We start from the raw sequence: 20,665 nt of genomic DNA, 5'->3' as shown, positions 1-20,665 counted from the left end.
TTGTGATGGCTCTCTGAATTGCTACAAGAAAGGACTCCCACCCAATCCTTTCCATGTTTACCATGATGACAGTGAAACAAGGGCCCACAAGTACCAAGCTTTGATCTGACACCCTGCCACTTCAAACACCATACAGCTCCCCAAAGCATGTACCCAACACACTTCCCTCAATAGCATTAGAATATGTATTGAGGGCCCAATACTATCCAATTTGCCAGTGCCTATGCAGCCATGCCAATGAGGCGTGCGCTGCTTCCTGTGGTGGGGAGGCAGTCACAGAGGCCTCCTCAAAGTATGGGAATATTTGTTCCTTACCTCAGGGCTGCATTGCTGTTGCACCAGTGCTGGAAAATTGGATAGGACTGGGCTCTGAGTCAATACACATTCTAATAGCACTTTGAACCCTCCCAAATACACATTCCAAATGCACTTTCTCTCTCCCTCTTTTTCCCTCTTCCTACCTTTCCTATGTTATGTGACTGCTGGGATCATGTGCCTTTCTCATGGAAAAAATGGGGTTCCTCCCTTCAATGAGATGTACATGAGAGAGAGCAGAGAGAGCAGAAAAGTACTTCTGCCAGCTCCCCAAACATGTACCTGCTCCCCAGGTCCCCAAACTCCCAGCTCCCCAAACATGTACCTGCTCCCCAAACACCATACAGCTCCCCAAAACATGTACCTGGCAGAAAAGTACTTCTTTGCAAAACACATTTTATGGATGTGCTCGCCAAGAGAATAGGGGCCCTTCTGCCTGGCAGACAAATTAGTGGGTATTTTTAGAAGCCTGACAATAAAGAGTATTCTAGATTTTAAAGAGCTGAAAATATCCTTATAGAACAGGTAAAGCAAATTAGATTTGCTTTTCAGAACAAAGGGAGAGGATTTATATTGGGAAGGGGCTGTAGCTCAATGGTAGAGCACCTGGTTTGAATTCCTGAACCTGCCAGGTTCACTCCCCTGGCAGGGCTGGGAAAGACTCCTGCCTGAAACTAGGAAATACTGTTTCCGAGTACCAGTGGTCTGACTCAGTATAAGGTAGCATCGTGTGTTGACTCCATGTTTGACTGCCACATGCAGTGGCACTCCAGCCTTGCCACTTGTTCCAGAAGTGCACAGCTCCGTGCACTTTGAGAAGGCTGTTTGCAACTGCTGTCAAGCGTGCCGTGCCACCGGAACGCTAGTTCTGGCAGCAGCACTCAGCAATAGGATGGGATTGTAAGTAAAGTACAGGCGTCCCCCAGATCCGTGGGGAATACATTCCTGGCCCCTTTGCAGATGCTGGAAAGATTCCTGGCCCCTCCTGCAGATTCCTGGCCCCTTTGCAGATGCTGGGCCCAGATCTGTGGGGAATACATTCCTGGCCCCTTTGCAGATGCTGGAAACTGCAGATAAGGGCAAACCCATTTCTGTGTCCTCCCCATACCCCTTACATACCCCTTACATACCCCCTTATATGTTTATGTTCATAACAGTCGTGCAAAATTGTTCTTGTTTTAACAAATCAAGTAGGCACGGAGCCTCTGGCAAGTACTGTTTGCCTCTTACTTTAACAGACAAGCAAGCAGACAGGCTAGAAGAGAGAGTGAATGTTAGCTTCCTTCTTCCTGTTAACGTTCACAGTCCCTTCTAGCTTGCCTGTTTGCTTTTCTGTTAGAGCAAGAGGCATGCAGTAATTGCAGGAGGCTGCAATTACTTGGTTAATGCAAGAGCCATTTTGTACGACTGTTATGTTAAGGTAACAGGTGTGGGGGGGGGGCGCAGGGAATTGCAGATTCGCTGATACCACATCCACGGATACCGGACAATGCCTGTATTTCTTTTTGAAACTTTTTCTTTTTGAGACTTTTTGAAACTGCTTCTGATCCTGTGAGTTTATTGATAGGAGCAAACTAGCTGTGTGGTAGAATTTCCTATTGGGGAAAAAATGGACCTTCCACTGGTTGTTCTGCTTGCTAGAACCAACCTCTTTTTCCAACAAAATCTCCACTCAGCCTTGGGCCAATCATTCTTCAGACATTCCACATCTGTGTAGAAGAACACATGGAGGGACTCTCTGATTATTAGAGCAAAGTTCTGTGTCTCCTTAATGAGTCTAAGGATGTATTTGTAACCCCTTATGGCCTCAATAGTTAATTACATTCTTTCAGGGCCAGGTGTGGAAATCCCAGCTGTGTTCATTGACCTGCACGACAGCAAGTGATTTCATTCTGGAATGAAAAGAATTCTTTGAAAAGACAGAGAGATTCCAAGTTGCATCAAAGGCTTGGAACATGAGTGTATAATAGATTTTTTCCCATTTAGAATGAGAAGCATTATTGTTAATCTGAAGCATGGGTGTCCAAACATTTTGGCAGGAGGGACACATTATCTCTCTGACACTGTGTCAGGGGCTGGGGAAAAAAAAGAATTAATTTATATTTAGAATTTGAATAAATTTACATAAATGAATTTATTAGAGATGGAATTTATATGAATGAATGACGGTCTTGCAGTAGCTCAAGGTCTATAAAAGGCCTTGCAAAAGCAAGGCCAGCCTTTCCTTTGCTGCCATTGCTGCATCACAGATGTGAAACAGTAAGTAGTGGCGGGAGCTCTTGTCCCACAGCTCAGGTGAGAGGTTGAACAGTCGCCCGCACGCTGAGAGCAGTTTTGTCAGGCCGGCATGGAATCCAAAAAGTCTCTGGAGGGCCAGAGGCTCATTGGAGACTGGGGGCTCCCCACGGGCCAGATTGGGAACTCCTGAGGGCCACAAGTGGCCCCCGGGCCAGAGTTTGAGCACCCCTGGTCTGAGGTACATCTACACAATATATTTAAACCTGTTTGGAACGGTTTGAAGTGCTGGTACATTTTAACTTTTTCATTTATTCTTTCATTCCACCTTTATTGGCATAAACAATCCATCAAGAAAACAAAATTAAAACATTCAAGGTAGCCACCAATCATTGATCAGGCAAAGAAATACAGAGGAATTTATGCCTCAACAGTGCCTTAAATAAATATTTTGCAACATTTGATGAGCAGCACTCGTTTCTCCCATCCAACAAGTACCGGACCAAGTCTGTATCTGAACCATGAAAGTTTTCCAGGAATGGATATAGAAAGCGATGGCGTAAATCAATATAGTGGGTACAATACAAAAGTACATGGGTCAAGGACTCTTTTGAGTTCAGGTCGCAAGAACATGATTGGGACTCTCCAATGGTCTATTAAATCTTGCTGTTAGTACATTTGTAGGTAAGATATTAAACCTACCCAGCGTAAAGGCTCTACAAATCTGAGGTGAACACATGAACGATAGATAGCTTGAACCCAAATCAGAGGGCCATGAAAGACCAATATATAGAGGCGAACAAGACTTACGGGCTGCAGCTTGCAAATCCTGTTTCTCTGTATCGAATAGTCGGGTCCGAATAAGATTGTAAGCCGCAGACATGGGTAATCCTCCTATCAGATCAGTTGATAAACCTAGGAGCTGGAGTCTTTTGTGAAATAAAGTTAGACCAGGGGAAAAAGAAACATCAGCAAGAATACTGGAGAGCTTGATGTTCTGATTTGCCTCAAAACTGACCCTTAGCCAAAATCTCAAGAATCTCAGCCAGGCCAATGTTAACTTCTTGTAATCATAAATACTTGCCTATAAACAGGGTGACCAGATGTCCTCTTTTTCAAGAACATGTCCTCTTTTTTAGCCTGGTGTACTAGAAAAGAACTTCAATGTCCTCCTTTTCCCTGCAAGTAGGCCTCTGTTGCAGCGCATAGCCTTCTTGTAATTAATAAATTATATGTAATAAATTATATGTAATATTAAATTTAAAACTATATGTAATATAGTGTTTAAATTAACCACACAAAATCAATACACGGGTGTTTTTAGCTTTTATTTTGCCATGTCCTACATTTTTCTTGGATGTCCTATGTTTTAGGGTACCTTGTCCTCTTTTGTGATTATGACATCTGGTCACCCTGCCCATAAGGCAAGAAATTTCTGCCAGTAAATCAGGTGTAAATCATCTCTTTGCCTTATCTGCAGATCACTCAGGGGTCAGGGCTGTTCAGGCACAGGACAGCCAGAAGCCCAGAGGAGAGCAAGAAGACAATACAGAGATTAATTACAGGGCAGTTAGTCTCCGGGCAACCAGGCTCAGGGCAAGCTGCGGCTAAAGTTAACCTTCTCACTCCTCATGAGAAAAAAGTAAACTAGGGCTCAATACAGGTTGAGTCTCATTATTCACGAGTGTTTCGTTCCCAGAACTCACATGGATGGCAAAAAATTGCATTAAAGCAAATTCATTTAGAAAACAGTGTCCCTTTGCTAGGTGATTTAAAAACAGCCTTGCTGACCTTTGTGATGTAAGATAGATGCATTAGGCAGACAATCCATCAATCAGTCTCTCTCCAGGCGCTTAGAAAGACTTCACTCCAAGCCAGCGACCCCTCTCCCTTCACCCAGAGCACAGTACTGGGAAGGAATGCAAAGTGATTATCTTTCTTTCATGTTCTCAGGGGGAAGGGAGGGGTCACTTGCCTTGGAGTGACGCTGTTCTAAGTGCCTGGAGAGAGAATGATTGATGGATTGTCTGCCAGCTGCCCTCTCTTGCATTAATGAGGTTATTGTTAAACGACTTTTTCCCTTTAATTGAAAGGGCCCTTCTCATCATGTTGAGATAAAACTGCAGATAAAAAATCTATGGATAATTAGGTTATACCTGTACTTCCATTTAAATTAAGCAGGTCTTGTTCTCTTTGGCAAGCTCACACCCAACCTTTCTGCACCCTTGTTCCATTTTGTAAATGTTTGGCACAGGTCTGGTTTTTAAACACACTTACTTCCATCTAAAACAAAGTCTAAAATAAAGTGCACCTTTATTTAAGAATAACACCCATGGAAAGCAGTGGGTCTACTTCTGAGTAAATCCGGTTGCAACTATGTTTAGCTGCACTTGCTCATAGTTATTCCTTCTTCCTTGTCTCTCCACTGTGAATTGAATTACGCACTCCCAGTTATGTGTTATAAATTGTATGTTATAAGTAGAGCCTCTGACTTAACACACCAGGCACCCTAAAGAAGGATATTATTAATAGTTCTAATGGTATGTTGTTTACAGTGCACTCAACTCTGATAGTGTTTATAAAAAGGTTGTTGTTATATAGTGGGTCCATGCGAATAAAGGAAGGTATAGATATAAAAGCTCAATACATTTATTCCATCTTCAGAACAGGACCTGGCAATGAATCTGACACAAGGCAAACACCCCTGGCTTTTATACCCTTTAGCTCCACCCAGACTTCCCATGATTTGTGCAGTTGAAACATTAACTAGAGGGCCAATCAGGTGGTAGGATTTCGATCCACCACCCAATTGACCAACCAGAAGTCTGGGCCAATCAGTTATGCAGGATTTTGATCCTGCATAACTTGCATACATAACACCCCTCCCCACCAAATACAGTTCAAGGTTCACAAACATAGTCCTCAGAGTGGCGGGGCTGTACCCACATTCGCATGGTGTGGCGAGGCTTTGCTATCGGGACCTTTGGTTCCTTAGTCCACTCTGGGGTTGGCACAGCTATGGCAGAGGGACTCCCCATAGGTGCACTGACATCAGGTGGCTCAGATAAGTCCAGGGAGGTCTCTGGTTCCCGTGGTAACACATCAGGAGTGATGGCCTCTCCAGTTTGTGGCAAGACCTGATAACAGTTGCCAGGGACTGGAATTGGTGTGGTGGGTGCTGAGTCAACCAGGCGGCGGCGCATCTGGTCCACGTGACGGTGGAGAGTCCGGCCGTCCTGGATGGCAACCTCGTATGAGACAGGACTGGTGACTCTAATGACAGTTGCTGAGATCCACACTGGACCGTTCACATAGTTCCAGACGTACACTTTGTCACTCGGACTGCACCCATGAATGGCCTCTTGTATCTCGGAAGTCAGTGGTCTTTCTGAAGTTCTGTCTGGCGCAAGATGAATGTTGTTAGCATCAAAGTCTAATTTGCTGATACTCTGGACCCCAGTTACCTGGATGCTGAGAGGATCAAACCCCGCAAGGCCGAGGTGACTGGTGCTATGGCCCTCGACGACCACCAGATCCAGGAGCCCCTCAAAGTGTTTATAATGAACCTGAAACTTACCCGCACCCCAAACAGGGGCATGGTTGCCCTGAAAATCCATAAGCAAAAGTCCAATTGGCTCGAGGCTGGGGCCCTTTCTAGGGCAAAGGCGCTGAAAAGTCTCTGTAAAAATAATAGAGAGCACTGATCCGGAGTCCACTTGCATTACGCAGGGAGACCTTTGAATTTCTACTGTCACATGTACCTTTTCCTTGGTTGGCAAACAGACACTCTGGATGGGGTATACTGAAGTACTGTAGAGCTCTTCCTGGCTGACAGACCCCTGAAGAACTTTCTGGCTCCGAGCCCAAGAAGGCTTACTGCGACAAACACGGACAATATGGCCCCTCTTTCCGCAGGCCCGACAAGTCACATCGTGGAACCGGCAACTCCGATGTTCATGCGGTTCCCCACAGCTGGCGCAAGGGCCCAGGTTGGAGACATCAAAGACTTGCCGGGCCCCGGGTCTAGGTGCTTGTGGTTCCTGGTGATGATTGCGTCTCGACATATCTCGATTAATTTGTAGCACCTCCCCTTCTTTCAAACGGTCTGAGCCCGTGTCCTCATGGTGGACTGCCTCAGCTTTTCGAGTTGTGGCTGAGCTACGAGAGGCACGAATCTCCCTTGCTGCTGCTTCTGCTTTTTCAAACGCCAGCGCCTCCTTGACAGCCTCTTGAAAGGTCAGCTCTTCCTTTGCGAAGAGCTTCCTCTGAATCCTTTCATCCCAGAGGCTGCATATGAACCAATTGAGAAGCAATTCTTCCCGGTCTTGGAATTCACATCTTCGTGCAAGATGACGAAGCACGGACACATAGACTCACTGGCAGCCTGGTCTCGCTTGTAGAAGGCATGGTGGCGTGCAATACGGAATGGCTGGGGCGAGAAGTGATTCTGCAGGAGGGCCATGATGTTCTTATAACTGGTAGCCCTTAATTCTGCTGGTGCCACGAGATTCTGGGCGATTTCAAAAGTGGCAGAGCCACAGACACTGAGCAAGGTGTGCCACTTTAGGGTGGCATCTTTGACTCCGTTGGCTTCAAGGAAGAACTCAAGACGTTCTGCATAAGTGTCCCATAGCTCCGGGGACGCTGGATCAAATTCCTCGATGTGACCTGAGATGGTCATCGTGGCAGCTCAGCAGGCTTATGGAAGCAGGTCCTTCTTTCTTTGTCTGGGGCAACAATTCCCCAGTGATGAATCAGCTCTAAGCGAATCAGCTCTTGGTCCTAGCATTGTTAAGCATGGAGGAATCAAATCCCATTCTTGTCGCCAGTGTTATATAGTGGTCCATGCGACTAAAGGAAGGTATAGATATAACAGCTGAATACGTTTATTCCATCTTCAGAACAGGACCTGGCAATGAATCTGACACAAGGCAAACACCCCTGGCTTTTATACCCTTTAGCTCCGCCCAGACTTCCCATGATTGGTGCAGTTGAAACATTAACTAGAGGGCCAATCAGATGGTAGGATTTCGATCCACCACCCGATTGGCCAACCAGAAGTCTGGGCCAATCATTGTATTGTATTGTATTGGCAACCTTCAGTCTCGAAAGACTATGGTATCGCGCTCTGAAAGGTGGTTCTGGCACAGCGTCTAGTGTGGCTGAAAAGGCCAATCCGGGAGTGACAATCCCTTCCACACCGGGAGCAAGTGCAGTCTGTCCCTGGTCTGTCTCCCTGGCTATGGGCCTTCCTTCTTTGCCTCTTAGCCTCAGACTGTTGGCAAAGTGTCTCTTCAAACTGGGAAAGGCCATGCTGCACAGCCTGCCTCCAAGCGGGCCGCTCAGAGGCCAGGGTTTCCCACTTGTTGAGGTCCATCCCTAAGGCCTTCAGATCCCTCTTGCAGATGTCCTTGTATCGCAGCTGTGGTCTACCTGTAGGGCGCTTTCCTTGCACGAGTTCTCCATAGAGGAGATCCTTTGGGATCCGGCCATCATGCATTCTCACGACATGACCAAGCCAACGCAGGCGTCTCTGTTTCAGCAGTGAATACATGCTAGGGATTCCAGCACGTTCCAGGACTGTGTTGTTTGGAACTTTGTCCTGCCAGGTGATGCCGAGGATGCGTCGGAGGCAGCGTATGTGGAATGCGTTCAGTTTCCTCTCCTGTTGTGAGCGAAGAGTCCATGACTCACTGCAGTACAGAAGTGTACTCAGGACGCAAGCTCTGTAGACCTGGATCTTGGTATGTTCCGTCAGCTTCTTGTTGGACCAGACTCTCTTTGTGAGTCTGGAAAACGTGGTAGCTGCTTTACCGATGCGCTTGTTTAGCTCGGTATCGAGAGAATGAGTGTCGGAGATCGTTGAGCCAAGGTACACAAAGTCATGGACAACCTCCAGTTCATGCTCAGAGATTGTAATGCAGGGAGGTGAGTCCACATCCTGAACCATGACCTGTGTTTTCTTCAGGCTGATTGTCAGTCCAAAATCTTGGCAGGCCTTGCTAAAACGATCCATGAGCTGCTGGAGATCTTTGGCAGAGTGAGTAGTGACAGCTGCATCGTCGGCAAAGAGGAAGTCACGCAGACATTTCAGCTGGACTTTGGATTTTGCTCTCAGTCTGGAGAGGTTGAAGAGCTTTCCGTCTGATCTGGTCCGGAGATAGATGCCTTCTGTTGCAGTTCCAAAGGCCTACTTCAGCAGGACAGCGAAGAAAATCCCAAACAAGGTTGGTGCAAGAACACAGCCCTGCTTCACTCCGCTTCGGATGTCAAAAGGGTATGATGTGGAGCCATCGAAGACAACAGTGCCCTTCATGTCCTTGTGGAAAGATCTGATGATGCTGAGGAGCCTGGGTGGACATCCAATCTTGGGGAGAATCTTGAAGAGGCCGTCTCTGCTGACCAGGTCGAAAGCCTTTGTGAGATCTATGAAGGCTATAAAGAGTGGCTGTCGTTGTTCCCTGCATTTCTCCTGCAGTTGTCTAAGGGAGAATACCATATCAGTGGTGGACCTGTTGGCTCGGAATCCACACTGCGATTCTGGATAGACGCTCTCTGCAAGTACCTGGAGCCTCTTTAGTACAACTCGGGCAAACAGCTTTCCTACAACGCTAAGGAGAGAGATGCCGCGGTAGTTGTTGCAGTCACCCCTGTCACCTTTGTTCTTGTACAGCGTGATGATGTTTGCATCCCTCATGTCTTGAGGTACTCCACCTTCTCTCCAGCAGAGACAGAGGATTTCATGCAGCTCAGTGACGATGATCTCTTTGCAGCATTTTAGGACTTCAGCAGGGATGCTGTCTTTTCCAGGTGCCTTGCCAAAGGCAAGGGAGTCCAGGGCCACGTGAAGTTCTTCTAGGGTTGGTTCACTGGGCCAATCAGTTATGGGCCAATCAGTTATGCAGGATTTCGATCCTGCATAACTTGCATACACAACAGTTGTGAAGACCAGAACTTCAAAAGATAATGGATAAAAATATGTCTTATGATTTTTTACTGTATTTTTAATAAATTAGAGACTGTCCATTTCTTAGATAAAAGTTACTGGAAAGTTATTTTTCTGGATCTGGCCTTGGGTAAAATCAGACAAAACTATAGTCAGACACCCCCTAAGTTTACCCCCCCACACACACACACTTATCCGAAAGTAATAGAAAATTCCATTATTTTTTACTGAAAACCTGCCCTTGACTTATCTGTGAGATCAACTTATACTTGAGTGTCTACATTATGTAGAGTGATTATGATCACATCAAAATGGCATCTTGCCATTGTGGTGGGTATGATAGGACAAGAGGGTCTTTCTACAGGAGAACTAGCCTTGCTGTATTTTTCCAGCTTAAAAAAAGGGGTGCATGAGAGCTTCAATACTTCTGGTGAGGGGAATGCACATCTAGCAAAGGTGAAAGTAGGAAAAGAAGTGGAAGAAAAGTAGTTCTGGAATTGACTGAGCTTTGCTTGTAGGGACTAGGTTGATTTGCTTCTACAATGCAATGAGGATACACTGACCATTATGCAGTGTATGACTAAACTTGTGACAAGCTTATCACCTTGTAACTTGATTTCCGGTGTTTCAGGATTGAGTGACATATAATCCAGCAATTAGTGACCCTGCAATAGTTCGAACATTAGATCACGTTCTGTAAATACACGAATGAATCCTTGCTTGTTTTTGGATAGGAAATGCAGCTGCTAAGAAGCTTTTAGTGGTTCATATTTTTAAAATCAACTCTCTTTCCTAGTTCACCTAAAGTTCCTGCACAGGATTCATAAGCAATCTGAAGCATCCTGTTCAGTTGTAGATATGTTAGCCATGACTCAGAAATCCATTAAATTCCCTTAGGAAGCTTAGCTTCTGTTTCCTAATTGAATTTCTTCCTTTTTATGATGATGAGCTGCAATTTTGTTTGCGCTCAGAGGGCAAAGGAACTCATTTTTAAGATCACTGCTCTTGTCTTGTTTTAGTCACATGTTTCCCACGCACTCACACACACAGTTTCAAGAGTTCCTGCTTTAAAATGTTGTTGGGTTCTTTGTCACCATGACTTTGCCGAGATTTACAACAATGTGATTAGTATAATCACTGTTCTTAGTCTTGTGTAAAAGACACTGTACACATGGACGGTAGTTTTTCAATGATGCTAAAAGCCTTGAGGAATGCACTATAATTAACTGCTTTGTTGATGGGATGGCTTGCCAGTACTTTCACACATTATGAAATTGGTTCCCAGTAGCTTCAGCATGTAGGCTCCATTGGACAAATCCATGGAACTTCAAAACTACAAACATGGGGAGATGGTATTTGTCTCAATTTTGGAGTAAACAGGGCAATAAAGCACCATATTGTTCTACATCAGTTAGCTTTTCAGTTTACAAAATTGATCCCTTAAAGTTGCATCCAGTTTTTGCATAATCCTGCTGTTCATTCACAAGGAGGTCGTGCAGACTGTACCACGTCCCACAGTCTGTCACTTTCAGTCTTTGCTTCCTAGCTGTTGTTTTTCCAACACAGGCATCATGTTCCTCAATCCAAGAGGTACGCTTGTCATTTATTAAAAAGCTACTAACCTTCTGATGACTTGTCTGAAGTAAAGCTGAACTCATTCTCTGAATTCTCTTGTGTGGACACCAAATATTATCCAAATAGCCTCTGAACATATATATATTCATTGAAAAGCGGTATATAAATACTGTTAATAATTATAATAATAACTATTCAATACCAAACATTGGTGGTCAGCATTTAACAGAATCTTAAATGTTGCAAACAGCACTTGTCAGTATCTGAGAGTTGACGTGCAATAGCACTGAGTAATTTTTGTCCTATCACCATGTGTTCATTTCAGCCATCAAGGTGCAATTTTGACTGCGAGGCTTGATGTCCTCCCCCATAGTGTTGCCTCCCTGATAAAATGAGTGGCCACCCCTCAGCTGATTTTCAGCTCTGAAAAAGATGCCGAAAGATCAAGTCACATATTCCTCATGTCACATCAGATTTATCTCCAGGACTCACTGAAGTTCAATGTGTGCTATTCTGTGCAAACATATGTTGGATTAAAATGTGAAGCGGTCTGACGGCCCAATCCTATTGTAGTGCTGCACCAGCAACTGCAGTGCCTGCAGTAACATAAGAACATAAGAACAGCCCCACTGGATCAGGCCATAGGCCCATCTAGTCCAGCTTCCTGTATCTCACAGCGGCTCACCAAATGCCCCAGGGAGCACACCAGATAACAAGAGATCTCATCCTGGTGCCCTCCCTTGCATCTGGCATTCTGACATAACCCATTTCTAAAATCAGGAGGTTGCGCATACACATTATGGCTTGTACCCCATAATGGATTTTTCCTCCAGAAACTTGTCCAATCCCCTTTTAAAGGCGTCTAGGCTAGATGCCAGCACCACATCCTGTGGCAAGGAGTTCCACAGACCAACCACACGCTGAGTAAATAAATATTTTTTTTTGTCTGTCCTAACCCGCCCAACACTCAATTTTAGTGGATGTCCCCTGGTTCTGGTATTATGTGAGAGTGTAAAGAGCATCTCCCTATCCACTCTGTCCATCCCCTGCATAATTTTGTATGTCTCAATCATGTCCCCCCTCAGGAGTCTCTTTTCTAGGCTGAAGAGGCCCAAACGCCGTAGCCTTTCCTCATAAGGAAGGTGTCCCAGCCCCGTAATCATCTTAGTTGCTCTCTTTTGCACCTTTTCAATTTCCACTATGTCTTTTTTGAGATGCGGCGACCAGAACTGGACACAATACTCCAGGTGTGGCCTTACCATAGATTTGTACAACAGCATTATAATACTAGCCGTTTTGTTCTCAATATCCTTCCTAATGCTCCCAAGCATAGAATTGGCCTTCTTCACTGCCGCCGCACATTGGGTCGATACTTTCATCGACCTGTTCACCACCACCCCAAGATCTCTCTCCTGATCTGTCACAGACAGCTCAGAACCCATCAGCCTATATCTAAAGTTTTGATTTTTTGCCCCAATGTGCATGACTTTACACTTACTGACATTGAAGCGCATCTGCCATTTTGCTGCCCATTCTGCCAGTCTGGAGAGATCCTTCTGGAGCTCCTCACAATCACTTCTGGTCTTCACCACTCGGAAAAGTTTGGTGTCGTCTGCAAACTTAGCCACTTCACTGCTCAACCCTGTCTCCAGGTCATTTATGAAGAGGTTGAAAAGCACCAGTCCCAGGACAGATCCTTGGGGCACACCGCTTTTCACCTCTCTCCATTGTGAAAATTGCCCATTGACACCCACTCTCTGCTTCCTGGCCTCCAACTAGGTCTCAATCCATGAGAGGACCTGTCCTCTAATTCCCTGACTGTGGAGTTTTTTCAGTAGCCTTTGGTGAGGGACTGTGTCAAACGCCTTCTGAATGTCCAGATATATAATGTCCACGGGTTCTCCCACATCCACATGCCTGTTGAACTTTTCAAAGAATTCTATAAGGTTTGTGAGGCAAGACTTACCCTTACAGAAGCCATGCTGACTCTCCCTCAGCAAGGCCTGTTCGTCTATGTGTTTTGAGATCCTATCTTTGATGAGGCATTCCACCATCTTACTCGGTATGGATGTTAGGCTGACCGGCCTATAGTTTCCCGGGTCCCCCCTCTTTCCCTTTTTAAAAATAGGCGTGACATTTGCTATCCTCCAATCTTCTGTCACCGTGGCCGTTTTGAGGGACAAGTTGCATACCTTAGTCAAGAGATCTTCAACTTCATTCTTTAATTCCTTAATAACTCTTGGGTGGATGCCATCAGGGCCTGGTGACTTATTGATCTTTAATTTATCAGTGAGGTCTGAAACATCTTCTCTTTTAACCTCTATCTGATTTAACTCCTCGGTCAGGAGGGGCCGTTCGGGCAGCGGTATCTGCCATTACAATTGTGCCTAACCATTACAAATGGTTTACAATGGTTTACAAATGCCTAACCATTAGAAATGTGTGTTAGGCAGTGGTTCTCAAATTTTTTAGAACCATGATCCACTTTTTAGAATGACAATCTGTCTAGGACCCACCGGAAGTGATGTCATGGCTAGAAGTGACACCATCAAGCAAATTAAAATAATTATAAATAATTAAAGTAAAACATAATTTAATAAGGGGAGATGAGATGGGAAAGCCAGACCTGTTCCACCAAGAGAATTCTCTCTATAGCCTGCCTGCAATAACCTTAAACCCCCACCCCCCAAAATAGTCAGTAAGATTTTTAGCCCTGCCCAGTGCCCAGTTCAATTTAAGTTCTTATATTTAAATCATATCACTATCAGGACCCACTTGGCTTTACAAGTCTAAAAAAGAAAAAAAAATTCACCTTATCAGCTCAAGCCTCTGTTTTTATACTTTTTAGGGGGGGCTGCCTTCTGAAGCATTTGTTAAGCTCCACTTTCATCAGATTGGGACCATTCTGGTGGCCTTGCATTCTCCTCTGACTGACCTTCAACATGAGCCAAGGCACAGTTGCTTACTTGTGAGTAAATGCAAACATGTAGCTTAGTTTCTCCTTCCATAGGGCTCAATATATTTGTCAGCTTGGAGGGAGGGATTTCCTTCTCAAATGCTTTTTGGGAGCTGCATTTATTGAATTGGGATTCTAGTGTTTGATTCCTCTCAGCCTGCCATTTGCAATGGACCAAGGCACATTTGCCTACTCATGAGTAAACGTGTGATGTGGCTCAATTTCACTTTCATAGAGTTCAGTGCATTTTGTTCATCTGCTATTTGCCAATCAGTTTCACCTTTGTGACCCATCAACAATCAGGTCGCAACCCACCAAGCTGGTCACAACCCACAGTTCAAGAAACCATGCCATAAGGCATGTTTGCAATGACTTGCAAGTAGGCAGTGCCGGTGGGAGGGTCTGCGCCATCCCACTGGTGCCGAATACACATTGATGACTGCCAGTGCTGGCAAGTTCAGCACCAAGCTGTGCAGGGGAGGGGACAGGGTGAAACAGAGGCGAGGAGGAAAGTTTCAGGGTGCAGATGGGGGTGGTTCAGGCCTCGGAGGGGGTGGGTTTGGTGGAGGTGGCCTCCACTCTATCCTAACTCCTGGGCCTGAAAGCTCTATATGGGGCTTCTCAGGCCAGCGATTTAGCTGGTATAGATCAGAGTAGCCACACTGGGCAGGCTGGGGCTCAACACGGGGAAGGAACATTTGTTCCTTTACCCCAAGGAGACCTGCTCCATTTCAGGGCTGGATATGGCATGGGCCATGCACCCCTGCTGCGTCAGTTCTGAATATGATTGTGATGTGAATAACATACATGTCATCTTCCCAGCAGGCCAAGAATGTGCTTGTACATTTTCTCCCTTGCTGAGCATATTGAGCTCCCAGGTTTTCATTTGCATGGCCATAATGTTTTGCTGCAATGCAAAAGTTGAAGCTCAGCAGAAAAAGCTTTTTGGGTGTGGAACAGTTGAAGAGCTTCTTTGAAATAAAATGGAAGGAGGAGAGATTTTTCCCCCCCTGATTTGCAACTTTCCTGCCATATGAGTAAACATTTCTAAGCGCTAGTAATTACAGTTATGCATCAATTGTTGAGCTTGCTACAGGTCATTATACTAAAATGTTTATTGAATCTTTGACATAACAGTTGAAGGCAATGGCATCTGATTGTTAGCAGGCCAGGATTAAAGTGTATGTATAGCGTCCTGTAATGGCATTCTTAAAAAAGCAATTCTTTGGATACGCCGAGGGTGGTGGTGGTGGTTCAATCAATTGAATGTGCTTATAAGATTGTATAAATGAACAATGACCAAAAACATACTATTTTATTTTTTAAAAATATTTATATTCTGCCTTAACTCTCATAAAAGAACACACAGAGCTTAAAAATAGAAAAATTAAAAATAAAATATAATACAGGTGTGTGCCACTTAACAACTGTTCGCTTAGCAACGGGCTGCATATATGACGGTGGTTGAAGCACAATAAAGCCGCTCTTAATGAGGAAATTGCATCTCCCATATCCTGCAGCAGAATGTCTGTTTACTCAGCAGAGAGGCTTTTAATGCAAATGAGAGGCAATCTATCAGAGACACTCTAAATGCAAAGAAAAGGCAATCTATCTTTAGTAGCCTTTGCAGCCAGCAAGTGTGTGGCAGGAAGTGTCTGTTTACACATCAAAGGCAATAGATTGGACTAAATGTTCACTTAATGACCTAATCACATAACAACATGAATAGTAGAACGTATCCCCCATCGTTAAGTGACGCACACCTGTATACTATAAAAGAGAGTCAGAGTAGCTAAAAGTAATTCATAATACAGGTTGAGACTAATTATTTGCGTGGGTTCTGTTCCAAGCACTCATGTGGATGGCAAAACACACTATAGCAAATCAATTTAAAAAACAAAGTTTCTTTACTCCAGTGATTTAAAAACAGCCTTGCTGACCTTTTGACTCTAAGATAAAGAGTCATTAAGAAGACAATCCATCAACCAGTCTCCCTCCAAGAGCTTAGAAAGCGTCACTTAGCCCCTCCCTTCACCAATGCAAAGCGATCACCTTTCTTTCATGTGCTCAGGGGGAAGGGAGGGGTCCGCTGGAGAGAGAACGACTGATGAATTGTTAGCTAGCTGCCCTCTCTCTCTCATTAAGGAGGCTCTTGTTAAAGGCCTCTTCAGTTTTTTTAACTGATTTTAAAGGGGTGCATTTTCTCCTTCTCCAGGGATCAGCACATTCCTTCTCATTTGCAGGGGCCATTCGTGTTGAATCAAATCCGTGTATGAAAAATCTGTGTATAAATAGGCTGGAACTGTAAAATTGGTAATAGTACAAGCAATAAGGCAGTAGTCCAATTAAAAAAACAGGAGCCAATGATAAAAACATAGCAACCCAGTTTCAGATATTGTATGTCACCAATGAAAGAAGTTTGGGGGGGGGGGAACCTGAATCAGAAAAGGAACATCTTCGCTCCCCCCCAGAAGGTTAACAGGGAGGATGCTGATCTTAGCACAAAGGGAAGGAGTTCCAAATTTGAAGTGCCATTACAGAGAAGGCTCTGCCCCTTGTGGCTGTCAAGCTGGCCTCAGCCAGAGATAGCACACAGAGCAGGTCTCATTTGATGATTTTCGAGGCCAAGCTGGTTGATGTGGAAAAAGGAGATCCTTCATATACCTTAGTCCTGTACTATAAAGGAACAGCACCTTGAAATGTGCTCGAAAACAAAGTGGTAGCCAGTGGAGCCACCAGACCTGCGGTTTGACAGAATCAGACTACCAAGTCAGTTGCCTTTCTTGACACCAGTCAACACTGAGCAATCTTGAGAATGTATCCTAAGGCCCAAATTCTATCCTTCCATGCTGTAGCATGCAGCCCTGCCAATGGAGGCTGCACTGCATGCTTTGATGGGGGATAAGATCAAACAGCCTATAGGAGGTAAGTAAAATATATTTTGCATATCCCTGGTAAGCTGCCAAATCACCTATGGGTCTCCTTGGATATACTCCACCTATTTTGGTGGTATATGTTTGAGAAGAGAGAAAGAGAGGGGAAGTTTTAAAAAGGGAGGATAAGATCTGATGTGTGTGACTGCCTCCAGATCCTCCTCCTCCCTCCCTTGCCATGCCCCCCAGTTCCTCCCCAATACACCCCCTTATTCCCCTTATTACCTTATCTGCTGTGGTGCAGACCAGTGGCTTTGGACCTTTGATGCTCTTGTTTCTTTGGGCAGCAACTCAGAAATGGCAACCAGTTGTACATTCTATCCATTGTAAGCAGCTGATTTATGGCAGCTGGACACTGCTGTAAATCCAAGGATAGAATTGGGCAGTAATAGTATGAAGTGTGGTCATATAGAGTCCTGGAACAATTCAAATACAGGTTATGAGTTTTCAGTTTCTAAGGGCCCAATCCTATCCAATTTTTCAGTGCCGATGCAGCTGCAATTCAATCTTGATGTACATTTGTTCCTTACCTTGAGAAGACTTCCAGAATTGCCCCTCTACAGCAGGGTGCAGTGCATACCTCATTGTCATGGCTGCATCAGTGCTGGAAAGATGGAAAGGATTGGGCCTAACTAAGCAATCACAGATTTGCCAAATTTTGTGCAGATGAGATGTTAAGGCACTTGGAGCACTGAAGCTTGTTTCATGGTTTAAATAAAACTGTGGTTTGCAGAAAAATAATATCTTGGTCCCTTCACCCATAAAATCATTAAAATGCACAAAAAGCAATTCGTTTTATTGAAATGGGTTCAAATTCTGAATATGCATGGTTGAAACAAACCTGCAAAGTTCCAACATGCAGGAGTGAGGTCCAAACTAGACATGACAATGGTGGTACAGTGCAATGCTTAGAGCAGGGGTGTCAAACATAAGGCCTGGGGGCCAGATGCAACCCACAGAAGCTTTTTATCTGGTCCTCGGGCTCTCAGCTGCTGAGTAATGCTGAGTTGACACTGCTGAAAGGGTGGTACACATGATAATTGGGCTCTCCATATCTTGAAATATGATCAAGATTTGTGTACTGTATTTTCTCTCCTGTCATTAGCAGCTAATGAGTTCCTACATGAGAACAGAGTGTTTATTTCTAGTTTTGACCTGTTTAATGAAATCACTTCCTGTGTAATGACATCACTTCCAGCCCTCAGCAGGCATCATAAATGCTTTTCAGCCCTCTGTATGACATGAATTTGACGCACCTGGCATAGAAAGAGGGAGCACATAGAAAGCTGACACATAGAAAAGGGATCATATAGAAAGAAGGAGCAAGGGATCTGATTTTAGATCAAAAAGGAGTCCGCAGGTGTGAGGATCTGAACTGTCCTTTCTTCACATGTCTTCCTTCCCTGCGCGTCTTACAAAATGCTTGATTGTCTGTCTGTCTGACTTCCCTGCAGGGAGAAAAGTGCATGGAGAAAGGGAATGCAAGGTGTTTGTGATGGGGGGAGGGGTCATGGATGATTTTAAAAATTGGACCCGCCATCCTAGCTTTTTATTTTATACCACTGGTTGAATTGGGGATAAATAATAATAAAATAATAAAACTTTATTTTTATCCCGCCCTTCTCCCTAACGGGACCCAGGGCGGCTAACAACATATTAAAAAACAGATTTTAAAAAACATTAATACATAGCAGATAAAAACATTTAAAAACACATTACAGAGGCCATAAAAACAGTAGTCAGATTAAAAGACAAAATAAAAGAGCAAGTCACCGAGGAATCAAGCCTGTAAAAAACTAAAAGATGTATAAAAATGTTAAGAAGGCCAGAAATCAGAAGACTTGTTTAAACAACAGTGTTTTCAGGCCTCACCGAAAACTCTCAAGAAACATGGAGGCTTGAAGAAGAGGTGACCCACCAGTTTATGACACTTTAAAAAGGGATATGTGTGATGTATCCTGCATATCAGCTGATTTTTTAGCAAGCCCTTTTAAATTACCAGTATCATGTCCACAACTCAGGGGCTTTGAAGCAATATGGAGAGAAGGCACTGTGTTTCCTTGGTCTGCTGCTGGCCCAAAATGATTTGATGTGTATGTGCAGGTATCCCTGCAGGCTGCTTCTCAGTGGTTACCTTTTACTCCAGTCTGTCTCTAGTTTTTGCAGGTGCCGGCTTTACTTTTCCCTGATTCTTATTCATGCTTACACTAGCCCTTAAATAGACTGGAGCATTGTTTCTCAAACTGTGGGTCGGGTCCCACTAGGTGGGTCGCAAGCCCATTTCAGGTGGGTCCCCATTCATTTCAATATTTTATTTTTAATATATTAGACTTGATGCTGCCATGGTATGTGTCTGCATTTGGGGAAAAGTTACACACCTGTACTTTTAACAAGCTACTACGTATATTCTTTTAATAAGGATAGTAAATGAAACTTATTCCTGGGTAAGTGTGGGTAGGATTGCAGCCTAGGATTGTTATAAATTTCCCTGCCTGATGATGTCACTTCCGGTGGGTCCTGATAGATTCTCATTCTGTCCTGATCGGTCCCAGTGCTAAATGTGTGAGAACCACTGGACTGGAGAATCCAGTACCAGGTGAATACCAGAGTCTGCCACAATGTAATGGAATCAGAGTGTATCTCAGTGGAATAGCTGCTTATCCAGATCCCTGAAAGGCTCTCAGACTTCCCAGAACTCAAGTGCTGGTGTCTTTTACCAAGTTTCAGGGGACACAGAATTTTCAAATACTGTTACCAAAAGAGCATGAGAAAAATTACATTCGTGCTGCTACTCTGTGGGATGAGGTTAAGTGAGACAGCAGGAAGTTGTATACTTGACTACTTACTTGAACTTGTATAAACTACAATCAGAGATTAACATGAGATTTTCTCTACTGCCATTCTAATAATCTGGTCAGAGCAGAGAACAATGATTATCATATTTAAGGTTGTGAATAAAAATATGAGACCCTTATATGGTTAAGAATGCAGGGGACCTTGACCTTTCTTCTGAACCTCTTCTTCTGTTTTCTAGAATGTAACCATTTCTGTCTGTCTTGACCCCACCCCATTCTTTTGCAGCTGGTGTCCAACATCCTCATCTTCATCTGCACAAACATTGTAGGAGTGTGTACACACTATCCAGCTGAGGTGTCCCAAAGGCAGGCATTCCAGGAGACCAGGGAATGTATTCAAGCTCGTCTGCATTCTCAGAGAGAGAACCAGCAGCAGGTAAAACAATAACAGCTAATAATATCACATTTGAGAATGAGATTTGTTGTTTATTTTAGTGCAAAAAAAAAAAAAAGCAAAGGCAGGTTGTTCTGCTTCTGAGCTTTTGCCATGACAAGATGAATCTTTCCTATGAAGATGTAAAGGGTGAGCTTGATCCAAGTTGTAATGTCATTCTGATGTGATAAGGATGTGCAGAGTCCCCTGAGAAATTTGTCTGAGAACCTTGGCTAGCTTCCCTTGAAAATTCTCAGATGTGACAGAGGAGGACAAGTTCTCAGAGGGGGACAGCCTGAAATTTGCTTCACCTTTCTATAGGATTTTGGTTGCCAGCCCTAGTTTAGGAGAGTGTCAATCTCCAGACATGGGCTTTGCTGCCATTTGAAGTCACATAGGCTTGCAGATCAAAATGGGGATATTTGAAGTCACATGGGCTTGCAGATCAAAATGGGGCTATGATGATATCCTCCCATG

General features: G+C 44.3%; 1 protein-coding gene across 4 annotated transcripts in view; it reads left to right on the top strand.

Moving 5' to 3' along the window:
• The window catches only part of ADCY5 (adenylate cyclase 5), a 289,872-nt gene that overhangs the window by 158,419 nt on the left and 110,788 nt on the right, over positions 1-20,665 (top strand). For 2 of the 4 annotated variants that reach the window (XM_066611796.1, XM_066611795.1), the window contains exons 2-3: positions 13,920-14,039; positions 20,042-20,191. In XM_066611796.1, the coding sequence (XP_066467893.1) occupies positions 13,920-14,039; positions 20,042-20,191 (270 nt within the window). The remainder of the gene's footprint in view (positions 1-13,919; positions 14,040-20,041; positions 20,192-20,665) is intronic. The other 2 variants (XM_066611798.1, XM_066611797.1) reach the window with 1 other exon arrangement.

The sequence above is a fragment of the Tiliqua scincoides genome, chromosome 1 (assembly GCF_035046505.1).
Source record: "Tiliqua scincoides isolate rTilSci1 chromosome 1, rTilSci1.hap2, whole genome shotgun sequence".
Classification (NCBI taxonomy): Eukaryota; Metazoa; Chordata; class Lepidosauria; order Squamata; family Scincidae; genus Tiliqua; species Tiliqua scincoides.
The sequence above is the reverse complement of the archived record's forward strand: the minus strand, read 5'-3'. Positions and strand labels throughout refer to the sequence as shown.